The 16274-nt window shown below is 42.9% G+C and overlaps 1 protein-coding gene across 1 annotated transcript in view; it reads right to left on the bottom strand.

Moving 5' to 3' along the window:
- PAPPA (pappalysin 1) overlaps positions 1-16274 on the bottom strand; it is a 188462-nt gene that overhangs the window by 93410 nt on the left and 78778 nt on the right. The window contains exon 8 of the mRNA XM_026113872.2: positions 760-888. Coding sequence (XP_025969657.2) covers positions 760-888 — 129 coding nt within the window. The remainder of the gene's footprint in view (positions 1-759; positions 889-16274) is intronic.

Genomic DNA, 16274 nt, shown 5'->3' with positions numbered 1-16274 from the left:
TTGCTAATCAGCATTATTTCAAGAAAATAATATTGGCTGAACACTCAATTGTTGTTACTTTCACTATTTAAATAATTAAATTGTCAAGTGTCAGGAAGCTTTGAAGCAAGTGGCCTTAAGGTCCAACACAGCAAAAGAATAGGCCCTAAAATAGTTGTAAATGATTATTTTTCATATTCTGCGGTCTGGAGATCAGCAGGCGATGAGAAGAGGAGCTGACTGAGAACACACAATCCCTAGCACTCTGCCTTAGAGCCCAAATCTATTGCCTCTAGATGAATCCCAGCTCTGATGGATGATCAAACAAGAGGTTGCCCTGGGAACTTGGCTGACTACATGGCAGCAGTTACCCTGTCCATCAGATGCCAGGGCACATGGAACTTCTTGCATAAGGATGGCATTGAAGACTCTGAAATTCTCCAGCAATTGATACAGCTCTATATAGGAAATAATATATACACACACAGAGACATGCACACAAACACAAACAGCATAAACGGCATATAGCATACTTTCATATTGATCCTGCTGTCTGGACTCGATTATCTGCATCTCTGTATCTACTTGTGCCAGGATAACAGGGCCTAAGTTCCAATTAAATGTCATCATCCTGGTAATCATCAAGCACATGAGTCATTACGTATGGATGAGAGCCGTCCTAAGCTAAAGAGACATCAGAGGTCGTCGCTTCCTTTCTAGTCTCAGATTCTGGCTGAGTAGATGTGCCCAGATTTATCTGTTTGCTTGCTCCAGACTTACATTTGGATAATCCCGTCTCCACAGTATCCACTTCCAGAGAGATACACAAGTGCAGGGGAAGGCTCACTCTCCTCTGTCCCGGAAGCAATGACAAGCTGGTATGTGTATGTGGTCCTATCACTCAATTCCCTGTAACACAAGAGGAAATATTAAGTGATCAGTACAACAAAGGCAGTAACAAAGGGCAGAGAAGGGGATGCTGAAATGGCAGCTGGCTGCCAAAAAACAGGCCTTAGTTCAGCCACGTCCTCAGAATATTCCTATCCCATTTTGATGGGATTAATTTTCAGTTGGATGTCTTCTATGGGAACAATCAGCACAACATATGTCCATGCTTGATTTTGCACAGCTATGAATACAAATAGGTGCAACTCTTGACTATTTTGAAAACTAAACTATTTGCTGATGAAAATCTTGCATTTCAGTGTCTTGCTGCTTAGACCTATACCTACAGTAGAAATGGCATTATACTGACACCATGGCAGTGTATCAATCCTAACCACGCACAATAGCAAACAGTAACAGCATTATTGAGAATCAATATTACTGCTGTATCTGAGAAACTAGTTCTGTACTTCATTCTATTTAGCCTTGGAGCACTTCTGCTCCTGTCTCTCCACAGCAGGGACAGTATTACCTGCAAGCTTATGGCATAATTCATTAAAGGAACTCCAAATACTCTGAAAACACTGATTACTTCCTCAACAGCCCTGGGCTCAGTCCAACCACAGCTAGAGCCAGTGGGAATTTACCTATTAATTTAAGAGAGACCTGGACTAGGGATGTTTCCCTGATAGATAAATGTTATCTTCTTTACATATGGGTATTAAAACAGTGAAGTTAAAAAGCTGTCTTCCTCTCCAGGAAGCCCAAAGAATAGGATCTACACCATATTACTGGATCATGGCATTAGCATCCGTACAGACTCAGGAGTGAGCTGATCTAAATATTCACAGAAATAATTATCAAACTGTTTAATATTTATACAAAGCCATAATTACCTAAATCCTGTGCATCTGTAAATGAGGAATAATTTTTATATGCAGTACAGAAATAAAATAAGCCTAATATAAATGTTTAGCTCATTTATAATGTCCTTTACATTATCAGAACTCAAAAGGCTCCACAAAGAAACTCTTTACCATTATCCTCATTGTAGTGATTTGTAAAGCCAAAGAGCAGTGAAGGCAAAATGATTTGCCTGAAGTCATCCATCAGGCTAATGGCAGGGTCTCTAACAGAAGCCAGATCTCCTATAACCCACACCAGTTCCCTACTCGCTATACTCACTTTGCCCCAGTTATTTATAGTAATATACATATATATTTGTCACAGAAACTTGGTCCACAAGCATGTATTAATGTAGTCTGTACTATGAGGAGATATATGTACCACACAGAACAACAAAGCCATTTTTTTTTTTTTAATGAAGTAGGTATCTATGGTCTGTAATTACTGAAGTACTGGTATTTGACCAAAGTGACAAATTTCAAACTTCTGCCCCAGCAATCTCCTGTTTAAAATGGTCCCAAGAATTGAACAGAAAAAAACTATATGAAATAACTTGGGTGGCCAATCATACACTGACATATAATAACTGAGGGATCTATCTAGATTTTACTCCTGGATAAACTGACAGATTAACGTGGAATGTTTCTGATATACACTGATGAAATGAAAGTAGAGGCAAGCTTTGGTTATTGAAGGGCAGTTATTTCTCAAAACCATCTGTAAAATACTTAAGACTAATAAGTGTATTTGCAGAAATTTGGATTGTGTCACCGGGGCTCTGCTAACCACAAAAAAGGTTCAATTCTTAGAAGAGACAGTTAACAAATGAACAGTTCAGGCAGCTAGAAAAGCTACAAAATAAATAAATCAACGTTCCTTTCCGAAGAGCTGAGATCACACATGCGAGCGCAAAATAGTTATAGAAGCTCTGAGATTCTGCTTTTGCATGTGATTTCCACTGATATCAATAGGTGATAGGTGCACATTCAGCTCAGAGCAGAATGTGTGCCTCCGCAAGCGTGCTTTAGTATGTGGGAGTGTTTGTGTATGCTTGTGTGTACATGTAAGCAAACTAAAAACAGGAGAAGTTCACATTTGTTTATGTACAGGGTGGGAAGTTGGCAGAACATAATGGAAGGAGACATGGTACTAAATTAAGTACAGGAGAGAATATGTTGTTTCTGAATTATTAGGTGACTGGAGATTAATGTCTATGTGGGTGAATATGACACAGAAAAATGGAAAAGAAAGCTATTTGGTGGGGAGAACTGTGGCACATTTAATTATATGGACTGTGAATGCAAAACTTCATATGGGGAGAGCATCATACGTACGTCAGAGAAGAGAGACTGCTGGTTTTGTGCCAGTGTGCTTTGGTTTAATCCTGCCACCTGCTACACACTGATGAAGGGAGATTTCCAACTGCAGTCTGCTGCTCACAAATGGAAAGCTCTTGGAGAAATGTTATGTCCCATCAGGCACATAATCTTTATTGGTTAGTGACAGAAAAAAAAGGCCACTTCTCCTCACAAAGAAAAGGTGAACAAAATAACTGACTTCTTACACATACATTTAGGTGTTCATACAGCTTGGCTTCTCTTACTTCTACACTGTTTGAGTACACAGCAGCCATTAACCGATTTATGCTCACAATACCCCATGAGCTGTGAATGCAATATCCTTTTTTTAAAGTGAAAACATAGAGAAAGGTGAATACAAGTGCCTGGAGACATACAATCACTCTAAAGCAAAGGCAGGAGTTGGACTAGCTCTCCAGTGCGGCACTGTAGTCACAGGGCCGGTCCTCCCTGTCATCCTCATTTGTGCCCCTCTTTCAGGCAGCCCAGCTGGGAGCAACCCTAAGTTCCCCAACCTTCACCACCCATTGGAGAACCGCAGAGAAGAGACAGGCTTTCACGCTCAGGAGCAGCACCAACACACAAGTCATGGCCAGAGGAGAATGACCCACAGAGAGCAGAAATGGGAGAGCACGCGTTCCAGAGGGAGTCTACAGTGTCACCAGTACTAGCTTCAGATTTGCTTGAACTGCAACAACAAAGTCACATTATAAACTCAAATTCACAGCCAGCAGGCTTTCACCTCTCCTCGGCCCAATGCAACTGGGGGCAAAAATCACATCGTACCTCGTTCCCTGGAAGTAGCATTTCAGAAGTCTCAATAACCAGAATTTCAGATATTTATATCCTTCTTAACTGTTAGACACATCTTATCTGCAGCAACTGAGAGCTTTAGCATTCCTTCGGAGTACCCACATTCCAGAAAAATATAGGTGCTAAAGAGAAGATACAATACCAAGGGCAGTAATCCAGTACCACAGTGAGGAAGGAAGGAAGAAAAGAATGTAGGAAGGAAGGAAAATAAAACAAACGAATCTATTCTCTCCTGTATAGTTATGGAGCACCAAGGTCAATGCTACAGACTGTATCTGGAGATATCAACAAGACAAGCTCTGCTCCAAGCAGTGATAAAAGCAAGATTTTGACCATATATTTTCCCTCCTGCCTTCCCACAGAGCTGATGGCACAACAAAAGCAGTAATGTGCTCTTTGCACTCTGCTGTCAGCCAGGTCCAATGCCCACAAGTTTCGTATCATGCTACTTAAGGAAGTGAGACAGAAGAACATCTTTAACATTAAGGATGTGAACAAACACACTTTTAAATTTATATCTACGGTCTTTTAACAACCTTTTCGAGAACTGAGTAAGCAGTATTGATTGCTGCAGCTTCCGCCCGTGGGGAGGCAGTCTTATTAAAGAGCAATGACTCAAGCCCTCTGTTTGGAGGGAGAATTAGAATGTGCAGTGTGAAATACCACAAGGGCTACTTTCCTGTCTTCCGTGGCAATGGGAAGATTCAGGGTCAGAAATAAATAAACCTCTATTTCTTTTTCTGTTTTTACTGGAGAGGCTGGGCAGTTGAGTTAATCTTCTTGTTGTGTCCCTCAGGTGAGGGACCTCTGCTTCCAGCTTGGGTGTTCCTACAAAACTTAAAGGGAAAAATTACACCTCTGGGAAGCAGTTTTCAAATCACCCCAAGGTGGGTTCAAAGAATCATTGAATTTACAGGTGCACCATGCATGCCCGGCTCAATCTTCAATGCCAGCAGACTTGCAAGAGCAGACTGTGCCCCAGCCATGTCTGCTCTATGTCCACCCTAGGACTTCAGCACCAGAGGACACCCGTGTGCCACTCTAGATGCAGTGAACGCAAGGAGGAAAAGCAAGCAGCCTTCACCTCTCTTCCTACTCTAATGGCATGTATGTTTTTCCTAGTACAAGTAAGAGCACAGCAATTTTTAACAGCAAAGACTCTCCTTTCCAACAAAATTGAAAATATCCTTAAGGCTGATCCTGGTTTCTGCTGTATGAGAACACAAATGGCCAGAAAACAATGAATGCAGACAGTGTTCCTGTTATTTAAGGAAAAGATAACAAGGTCTTAGGCCACTCCCACTTAAATTATGGTGGTGGAAGGCACTGTTATGTGAAACCAGCAAATTCAGCACCTCAAGTGTCCCCAAGAGGGACCATCTTTCTTTGATCTTAAATAGCCAGCAAACTCCTGAGCCAAAAGACAACGTTTTCTGGACAGCTATCCACACCCCAGAACTAGCCCCAGCCTGCCAGCACATCCTTGTTTCCCTCTAATGACTTCGCCTTTGCTCCTCTTCCCTAGCAAAGCAGCCTTGCTGAGCAAAACAGGAAATTTGCTGGCAACAAACAGCAGTGACCCACATTTTCACTTGTTGCTATGCTTTCGATCAGCTATTCAAGGTGCACTGAATACAGCCACACACAGAAGAGCTGAAGGTCTGTGTCATTTCCAGTCTCGTCCTCCACAGCCTGGAGCTGTCCAGTAATTTCCTCACGTGCTGCTCGAAGCCATACACAGCCACCTAAACATTCATCTTCATTTACAGAGGGGCTGAATACCCCAAATATTCACTATACCAGTGAAGAAGCACCATACCGCTCAGCCAGGCTTACAGCCTCCCAGGCCTGGGCACTGCATTTGGGCTCATTATTTCTAGATCATAAGACCTGAACACTGCTCTCTTCAATGCTACTTAGAGAGCGGGTCATTAAACTGTGCTGGGTTTTACATCTCTCAAATGCCACGATGCTGTTTGCAGACTCCCCCATCCTCAGGTGCTCACAAAAGCTTTAGATAAAGAGTAACCCGGGGGATGAGGTTACTTTAGGACAGTCTGGATAAACTTGCACCCCGACTCCCCTCCTTTTTCCTACACTGCCATCAATTGTACAGATACGTCTGTTTTCCTCTTTTATCTTTCCCTCTCTCGCACACGCTCCCCCTCGCCTTGACTTTCCTTTCCTTCTTTTAATAAAAATGGTATGAGAAGCACGGCAGAAGATAATGAAGAGAATTCCTGTCCAATTTTGAAGTTGGGAGAAAGGAGGGGTGGGATACTGTAAACAAAAGAAGGACGTCAAAAATCCAGAGCTCTTGCGATGGGCTGTTTTTTCAGCTGCTGTCCGATCTTTCGCTGTTTTGTTAAGCCCAGCAACATGGCAGGTGCAAAGGCCTCAAAACAAGTCTCCTGCCTCTTGCGGATGCCGAGCTGACTCAGAGGACATAAATGCCGAGGGAGCAGCCTCAGAGGGGCCTTTCTCTCTGCCCACGATAAGATACGTCCCAACAAGGGCAGCAGTTTTGCTCTGCGCCCTCTGGCTTTTTTATGATTTGTTTGTTTACAAGCAGATGAAAACAGGGTAACTGAAGTATTAAGCAAACACTGATGGTCCGGAAGAGAGAGCGGGGACTGCACTTTCTGTTCTCAAAGCCAGCTTAAGCCCTAACTGGACTTTTTTTTGAGGAAAAACAACAGAGAAGGCAACGACCTGAGTAGATAATCTCATCTGAATACTTCGGGGGGTACACTTTATACTATAAAGTGGCTCTGCTAACAGAAGCCTGGAGTCTTACCATTGAATGCAGTGACACCGAGATGATGCCTACAGTCAACTTTTGCCTGAGACTGTATCAGAAAGGTATTTCCAGTAACACTCAAAAATAACCACCTTAACCACTTATGCAATACCATAAAGACCCCACATGTTTGAGGTTGGAGTCCCATTTGTTAAGCTGTAATCAAATCAATTAGAAGAGGGAAAACATCTTTTGCCTCATGAAATACTTCTGAGAACTAAAGTCAACAACACCATTCATAATTACCACAAGATCAAAGTAGAAAATTACTGCGCAGTTCTGCTCTTGCTTACACTGCTGTAAATAAAAAGCAACTTTATTGGCCTCAGTGAAATATTCCAGGTTAAAAACCAGTGTAACTTTACAGCTTTTAGTCTGTTCCTCTGAGTTATAAATGTGCACAGTTGCTGCTCAGATCAGTACATTGCCTGCACAAGATGGTCCGGTGCAGTACTACTTGCCTGGATATACTGCCTAAGCTCTGAAAATCAGGCCCTACTTAGGACATTAACCACACTGGACATTTGCCTTTTCAATAGAACTCTTTCTTCTGTCCTTCGTGCAAGAACCATAAGTTTTCAAAGTAGCAAACATATATATATAAGCCACTGATTAACTCCAGAAGACTTTGATATAATCGTCCAAGTATTTGCCCTGGTACCAATTTAAAACACAGTAGCACATTTAATAAAAAACAAAGTTTGCAGCCAAGGCCTTAAAGATATTTCTTGTTTTTTCTCTTCTTAAAAGAAAAAAATTAACTATCAACAGACAATTTTCTGCTTTCTTGGTTAAACAAAAAAAATACATATAATTCTTTTAAGTGGATGATAGAGATGAAGGATCTAAACGAGATTGGGTTACAAACCCTGGGATGAAACAAATCCTAGAGGCCGAGGGCCCCACATGGGTGTTTGCACCAGACAGGCAATTTCACGGAAGCCCACAGGTTCAGTGTCTGAGCACCTGGTTTCCATTAGAGGCAGGGAAGGAGGGGGAAAATCTGTTTTGTTTGTTTGTTCATCAGCGTGAGTAGATGCTAATCGGAGATGGGAGCGCTCCTCCGCGTGAAGTTCACGTGCAGCCCCTGCAGGAGGAAAGGTCTGCTATGTTTTGACGAGGGAATGAAAGCTCTGGCGTATGGAAGGGCCTTTTTTCAGCTGCTGGAAATCAGGACAGCTCTACTGGTTTCAAGGGAATGGCACCAGTATGTACCACCTGGGGACACAGCTAAGCCACCCTGCTATGGCCTATCGGCATGGCAGGGGAAGGCAATAACATGAATGGCAGGTTAGGACAGGTTAATTGCTTTTAGGGCTGTCGTCGTCACTGGCAAACCTTTGCCTGTTGCATCATGCCTCATGACAAGCAGCGCCTGATTACTCACACCGTTAACGATGTCGTGGCTGTGTAGCGGCTTCTTTGAGCAGCCCACCGCACGCTCCCCACACGCGTGCTCGCGGCGGGAGCAGCATGTGCTCCAACTCGATTTCGGCAACCATGCTGCATGAGGAAGGCCTGACTCACACCCTGCGCAGGGTCTGGGATCCCAGGAACCACCTGTCAGCTTTTCCATTCAGGATGCGGCAAGGCGATTATTCACCCGCAGCCAGGTCTGGAGTGGACGGTGTTGCAGCAGCCACCCGCAGCACCGGCCGTCCTGTGCCATTTAGTAAGGCTCAGCTCTCCCCGCAAGAAGGCGGCTCTTCCCAGTTTAGGGTCATCAGCTTGGCAGAATAATGTTCTTTAACTTCTTTGAATCCAGACCCGACCTCTAGGATTTCCTTTCAACGATCCTGAGCCAAGCTGATTTTTAGAACTTAATACCTTCATGTTTCTGTGTAATCCTAAAGAAATGGTAAACAGAGCCATGCGAGCAGACACCCGGAGCGCCTGATCCAAAGACTCCTGAAGTCAGTGGAAGTTATTATGTGTGTTTTCAGTAGGGCTTAGATTGGGCCCCAAGTGAACACAGATGTTTGCAGTTTTCTCTGGTTTCACCTCCGCCATCCCTCCTAGCTGAAACGCTGCTTTTGAGGATAAGGGCCCAGAGACTGTGCCACTCCGGAGGCTCTGCTCGAGGAGGAGGAGGAGGAGGAGGGAGTGTGCCTGCATGTGCAGATGTGTGAGAGAGACGCACACACGCATGCAGCATAACAGGCGACACACAGAGATATGCGACGAGGTGAGGTGACCGCTTTGCAGGAACGTTTTGTCATTTCCCTCCTTAGGGGCTCTGTGTTTTGCCTTAAGCCTCTTCAGTTTATGAGAAATCCTACTAGCTGGTCTCCAGTGGGTTCTTTAATGGTTTAATAACTGAACATTACTGAACATATTTCCACTAGCCTCTTTCTAAAATCCCATCATGAGCTAATTTCCTCTATTGTCATTACATCTGCAACTGGTCTTACATTTTTAAAAAAATGTGTACCACCATGAAGAAGTGATCTGGTTTACTGTACTGAGCTCGCCAGGCCCGTATTTGTGGTAGGAGCTGATAATCTGGGGTGTTCAATCTGAGGCATCCTCAGCGGGGTACAATTAGCAGAGAAGATTGAGCTTTACTTCCACCTTGCCCCTCCTGTCACAGAAAGCTCCAGGAAAATGCTGGAATGAGGACATCAGCATGGAGATGCCCAGCACTGCGACATATTTTAGAAATCCTAACCAGAAAGACTAAGATCAAGTTTGAGAAAAGCAATTACGTGACGGGTGCTTTGGGTCCCCAGAGTGCTCAGCGCATTGCATGCCCTGGAATGATAAGCCTAAAAGGGTTTTCTGTGTTGTCTATCACTGTACTATCCGACAAGGTATTAAGGTCAGCGCAGGTATTTCAATGTTATTGCAGCTCTGTTTTCCAATCCTTTCTTGTTTGATTGTTGCTCCAAATTTAACAGGAAAAGATAACAAAATAAAGTGCCCAGGAAATGATCAGGCCAATCGTTCAATAAAAGTAGTAGAAAAAAGCTGTACTGGCTGACACTGCTGATAAAAAGGTAGGTAACACATTTCTGCCTCTTCTGAGGTATTTGAGGCTCACTCCAAGTTTTACAAGAGAGTTATTTTTAAATCGTTGCATAACATATGTCTGTCCAATATTTCTTTCCTCAATCAAGCAAAGAAAATGCATTTGTTATTCCTGGGAGATTTCTGGTGCTTCTTATCTTATTTAGAGCCCAAAATAAAAATGCACATGAGAAGACAAACATCAGAGAAAAATTATTATCCATGAGATAATGCACAGTCTAATTTACCACACATCTGAGACTTTCACCTGCAATAAATTATTTTGCCCAGCAGGAAAAGTCCCATTTGACCTTGATTTTCTTCCTGCAGCTAAAAACTCTGCTACTACTTCTAGGTCATGAGTTCAAATTCCGCCCTGGCTCGTAGTGATTAAATATATCAAATTCTAATAATATCTATTTGGTTAATAATAGGATAGCAGTTAATGTTCACTTTTTCAGAGACACTTGTATATGGCTAAATTGTAGTCCACAGGTTTGATCTCTCTACAGCCTCTCTGCACAGCGCCAGCAGTACACTGAAGACATCAATCCTATCTAGCAGCTGTCCTTGGGGAGGCCCTAATTAGAATAGAGCTGCAGAGCTGCTCCACGTCTCTCCCAAAGAAAAGTGTCACTCCTAAAATGGAGCAGCCCCTGCTCCCTGGCTATTCCCATGCTCTGGAATTGCCTCCTTGAGTGAGGCAGCTGGGACTAATTCAGGGCAATCCTGTCCTTCTAATGTAGACTCAGAATCAAAAATTACTCCAAACTACCCTGTCTCAAGATCACAAAACTCCAAAGATATAAACCCACCTTTGCTACCTTCTTCTTACATCATATGCAGCTGAGCCAGAACAGGAGTTAGGAATTTTGTCAAGCGCCAGCTATAGTTGCAGCATTACATAAGAAACCACAACAGCTAAGGATCACAAATCTATCACTACAGCTGGCACCAAATCGCATCTTTATAAAGGCTGAGCAGAAAAGCTGCCTATTGAATGGGCACAGACTGTCAAATTGTTCTTTCTCTTCTCCAGGGCACAGTTAAGGCAATTTGGTAGAGGGCAGTAAGGGGAAAAAATTGCTGTATCTGTTGTGTGTGTGGGGTCAGGAAACAGATTTTATTCTCTTGCAAAGATAACCCAGCACCTTTAACAAAGAAAGTAAGATGGAAAGCAAGCCATCAGAATGTGGCTTCCAGCTGTCAAGTCACATCAGCCAAATGGAGATGTATAATCCCTAAGAGCAGCAGCAATGCTAGCCTCTAACATTTAATTGTAAGCTCTTTGAAAGAAAGGACCTGGTGTTTTTCTTCTGCAAAGTGCCTCGCACAATACTGGCAGCTATAAATAATAACCACTACCTCACTATTTAGCAGCACAACACACGTGAAGCAAACACGCAGGCAGCAAAGCTGAAGAGAACAGAAGATGGAAAAGAAGTAGTTTTGCGTGTTCCGGTTTACGACGCACTCGGCGCGGTCTGCGTGCAGACGAGCAGGGGTGCGTATTCCCATCTGGCACCCGTGAGCAGAATTAGTCATCTCTGCTGCCTCCCTGCCCAGTCCCAGCTCCGAATGCTGCCACGATGTAAGTCAGAGGTGAGGCCACATTGTTTGGGGAGAGGAAAGAATTTCCCCGGGGGTACGTTGGCAGCGCAGACCGCTGTCAGGAGGAGGAGTCGCCTTCCTACCGAGCCCTTCGCATCTGTTCAGACGGTCAAGTGAGCCTACGACCAATTTCCTGTCACTGGAAGAGAAGGTGTGGGGCAGGCAATAGGCCCATATTTTTCTATTTTTCTTCTTGGGAAATGTCCAGGTTCATTAAGTGAAAGCAGGGCAATTAATACTGACTGCATGAGGAAGGAGCCGGCAATGCAGCCACCGCTACAGAGCCCCTCGGAGAGGGGTGAGATGAACCACTCTGGCTAGCAGACCACCAGCGCCTCAGCTGAACACTGAGACAGCTCTGCTGGTTTACACCAGCTGAAGATTAAGCTCCACACTTTGCCAGAACTGACCACAGACATCTCCAATACATTCACAACTCTTCACTGAGACGTAGACGCTTTTATAAAGGAAACCCGAGAAAAAGCTGGTACTCCCAGCAGTGAGAATAAAAATCAGGCAGGCTCTACAGACCACGAAAGGACTGTTGCTAATCCAGCTAGGAATCTGGGTAAGGTCAGAGAGGAGCAACTGAAATGTTTATTCCTTAATGCAAGGACTCCGGGTGAAAAACTAAGCAAGAATTAGAACTGCTAGTTCTGTACCTGAAACTGGATATTATAGGGGCAAGGGAAACCTGGTGGAACACAGGGATAGGAGGGTGTTTGCTGCTTGGGAAAGCTGAATATAACTTCGGCTGTGCAGCAGGGCACATTAATGATACGGTAGCTGTAAAGAAATGAAAAAGAAGGGCATGAATAAAAGTGAATGAATTCACATTGAAGCTTGGTAAAAGTGTTTTCACTGGAGATGAGCTGTAAACTTTCATATGGATAGAGATAGGGATCTCTTTAATATTACAAGAGAGAAGTACTATGGGGAATTGTGTAATTATGGAAAAGAAACTTTCTAGATACAGACTGGGAGAACAAATGCTTTTAATAATGGCAGGTCTTGGATACTGCTAGATGTGATAGCAGACACCAAATACTAAGGGAATCAACAAGAGATGACACTATTTTGCACTTACTTCTAGCAACTACAATAGGTTAGACGGAAAGAGAAATTCAATTGAAATGGAAATTTCTTTCAGCTATCACTTTGAGGTTAATTACTTGCAGGAATGAAATGTTTGCTGAAGACCTGGATCCAAACAGTCAAAAGTATCTGCAGACAACACAGAGTTGGTAGATAGAGTTACTCAGTACAGAGAGGAATGGAGTCACAGTGTAGAAATAACTGATCTTCAGGATAGGATGTCTAGAAACAGTGTGCTTCTTAGTATAAGACTATATTACGTAAGTAGGAGATCAAGAAATTCTGAGTAAACTGGAAGCTCTTCTTTGCAAGATAGAGGGGAAGAGGCAGTTGGGTTTATTTATTCAAGACTACTATGAATCGTCAATTGGATATAGCCAAAAAAAGGCATATAAGGTCCTTTCATGCATCAAGTCAAGGCATTTCACATTTCCAGGACTAATAGGTAAGTATTCACGCCATTGCACAAGGACATCTAGAATACTATATACTTCTGAAGCCTGTTGGGAACCCAGATGTGTAGCATGCTGATATCACACAGACAACCTAACAGCTTTTGTAGATAAATATGGGTGTGTGAAGTGCTTTCTTAACATTTCAGTCCTATCTTAGATACTCCCCAATATTCCTGGCATATCAAGAGAGACTTGGCATGGTAACTGTGGAGGAGGGGTGGGCAGAAGATGATGATAATATGGGCTTCAGCTTTTTGTGTCGGGAGAACATCCACTCAGTGATCTGTATCTTGTTTGGGTGGAAATACAGTGTTAATTATCTTTATGACAGATGGATCTGGCAATTCCTTTCAGCTTCTTTAGATCATACATTCCTCTGGCTGATAGAACTTCAGAAAAAGGAGAAATAGATCTTCAAGATGAATGTGGAGGACAGAATGCCATAATAAGGACAGACGTAGCCATGAAATTTTAGTGTTGCATTCAACAGTGACTGAAGTTTACATATCATTATTGTGATATTCATATTTTTTCAAACCTCTGTTCAGTAGGGCCGGTGTCAAGTAAGTCAAATGTAGTCTTCCTATTGAGTTCAGGGGCTAAAGGGTATGCCCACAATAACTGATAACTGGCTGTAGTGAATTCTAGCTCATCATGAATAGCCACTGCTGATTCTCCCAGTCTCTTTACTTGCTCATAATTGTATGAATTTGCCAAATGTTTCATACACGTTCAGACTAAGAACTGTTTTCCATCTACATCAACTACTCATAATCTGGGGTTTCCGACAAGTCACTTATCATACAGCTTTCTGACTGGATACCAGGAACAAATGGCAAATGCAACAATACCACAAATTTTGAAATAAAAAACTGTTTAGGATGAAAAGCATGAAATGCTACGGATCCATGAACAACGTCATCATGGCCATCAAATATCTCCAGTCTTGCTGATGACAATTTCTCGGCAGTTCTATAATCACTTCCAGAAGCTCTAGTGAGATCTGGATCCCACTGTCTCTGGTGCTGAGTTAAAATACAGTAAATGACATAGAGTTTCTGAGTTTAACACTGTATGGAACTCCTCACTAACAACATATTTGAGAATATTGCATTTGCTTAAACAATAACTGTGCACAGATGATGACCAGTCCCCTCTAATTATTACCAAGCGACAGAAGAGCTGTAGTGTTAGAATGTGGGTGGGCAACAGCTAAATCTGAGGAGCAAAACATATTCACTGTATGAGAAAATGTAGATTTCTCCCAGTATCTCCCTTTACTTTCTTTCTTTGAAAAGACTTTCTTGAAGTATGAATGTGGTATCTCTAGGTGTCACTTAGGTACTAAGCACTAGTCAGTGTAGGAATGGCAAAGAAAAATATGTCCTTCAAGAGCATACTCGCTTCTGAGTGATGCTCATCTCTGCAAAACTAAAACTAATACCAGGCCTTTGTGCTAGGATTCTTTCTAAGGCTATTTCAGTCAAGCCTTTGTCTTGAAATAGTCAACAGGTTAATGACACAAGGACCATCCATATCCATCACCATCTACCACATTTTGAGGTTTCCTACAAAGACTGTGGCAGAAAAGTTGGAAAACCTTCCAGTTCTCAAAAACTTTTCCAGTTATTCTGACAGCTTTCCAAAACTAACCTTTGCATCTCTCAGCACAGCCTGCCAGAGGGGTGAGCATAGCTCTCACCAGTACGCCCAGCTGTCCTCTGCTAGCAAAATCAGACACCAAGAGAACCGCAGGGGAACACAGACAGCTCACCCTAGCCTGCCCTACTGCAAAAAACAGTGATTCATGAGACACGCACACACATTCCCCTAACTGTACCTGTGACATCTTCAGGAAAGCTTGCTGTCTTAGGTCCCTCAATGAGTTCTTAAAAAATCAATGTTTGCTAAGAACAACTGCAAGAGCACAGATTACTTTCCAATTTCAAATACATGAGAGTACAAGTATTACAGTAAGGACCAAGTAAGGGCAAAACAATTACCATGTTCACCATGATGACCATCTCACATGTAATTTCTAGAGAATAGTCAAAGTGAAACCCTCTACACATGAGCACAACCCAAACTTTGGATTAAGCTGTGAGCTGAGACTTTGAGATTCACAGGCGAGGCTCCTTCCTTATCACTCCCTGCAGTGTGAAGACTCAGCAGTTCTATGCTGCATTTGGCCTGACCTTTTTTCTTCCCATTGATTTATCCAGGTTTCTGCTCTGTTCCTGGGCATTGAGACTCATTTTGTAACACAGATGCCAATGATTCTGGCTGATCACACTCAGTGGCAGTGAGTGAATCTTGCCTGGTTTCTGTAGGGTCCAAGGATAAAGTCTTGTCACTTAGAAATGAATGTTAGCTTCAGCTTGAGCCAAGAGCTGAGATTCAAACTCAGCTTGAGAACAGACAGGTCTGGCATTATTTTGCATGTCTTAATAAAAGGTTTCCACTGTTCTAGTTATTTCCTCTCTCCTCTGAAGCAGCCCATGCTGACTAGGCAAGGGCTATCCATTAAAGGCTGTCTCTACTCTCAGCTTAAAGAGAAGTTCCCTCTCTTTGACGGGAAAAAGGTAGGAGAAATTAATTTTTCTTTCAGTGTCACCACACCTGGGAAAAGGATCTTGCTCACAGATAACAGTGCAAGCAAATATTTTCTTTGGGAGAAAAAGAGAAAGTGAAGATCAAGGTCAGAGGAGGCAAGAGTAAAGATATGCGACTGCCTTCAAAATAACCTTCCATAGAAATGTGTGGGTGTCATTTTATTTAATATGGAAAACATGCAAAAGCATAAAGGAGGGGTAACTGGCTTGGGGCTTACAGAAAGATAAAGGGGCTGCAATGTCTGGTTGCATAGATATACTGAGTTCCAGCTGTACAGAATGAAACAAACGGGCAGATGAGAACAGGTTGAGAGATATTGCATTTACTTCAACATTATATATATGTAGGGGCATACTCCTCTATCCCTGACTTTTCTGAAGCATCTTCCTGTCCTTCCTGCTTAGACAGTATAAGGACTGTGGCTAGTCCTTGCACAAGGTGTTAAGACTCTCCCTGCCTTTGCCTCTGCCACACAATCCCAGTGCAAAGGTTCACTGACAAGGCAATGAGTTTCCTGTGTCTCAACATAAGGCCCAGCAGCAGCCTGCATGTACAGCAGCAGTCCATGAATGTGCACGGCCCCTTGTCACCAGCAGATCTGAATCATTCCTGTGCATATATGCACATTAGGATAAAAAATCACGTGCCTTTTTTAAAGATTTCAAACACATGCCGATGTCCTACATCAAAAGCAACTACACATACTTAAGAATCTGCATCTTCGATTCCTTATCCAGTGACTAAGGACTTCAT

This window comes from Dromaius novaehollandiae, chromosome 20 (assembly GCF_036370855.1).
Source record: "Dromaius novaehollandiae isolate bDroNov1 chromosome 20, bDroNov1.hap1, whole genome shotgun sequence".
Lineage (NCBI taxonomy): Eukaryota > Metazoa > Chordata > Aves > Casuariiformes > Dromaiidae > Dromaius > Dromaius novaehollandiae.
This window is presented reverse-complemented; position numbering and strand designations above follow the sequence as displayed.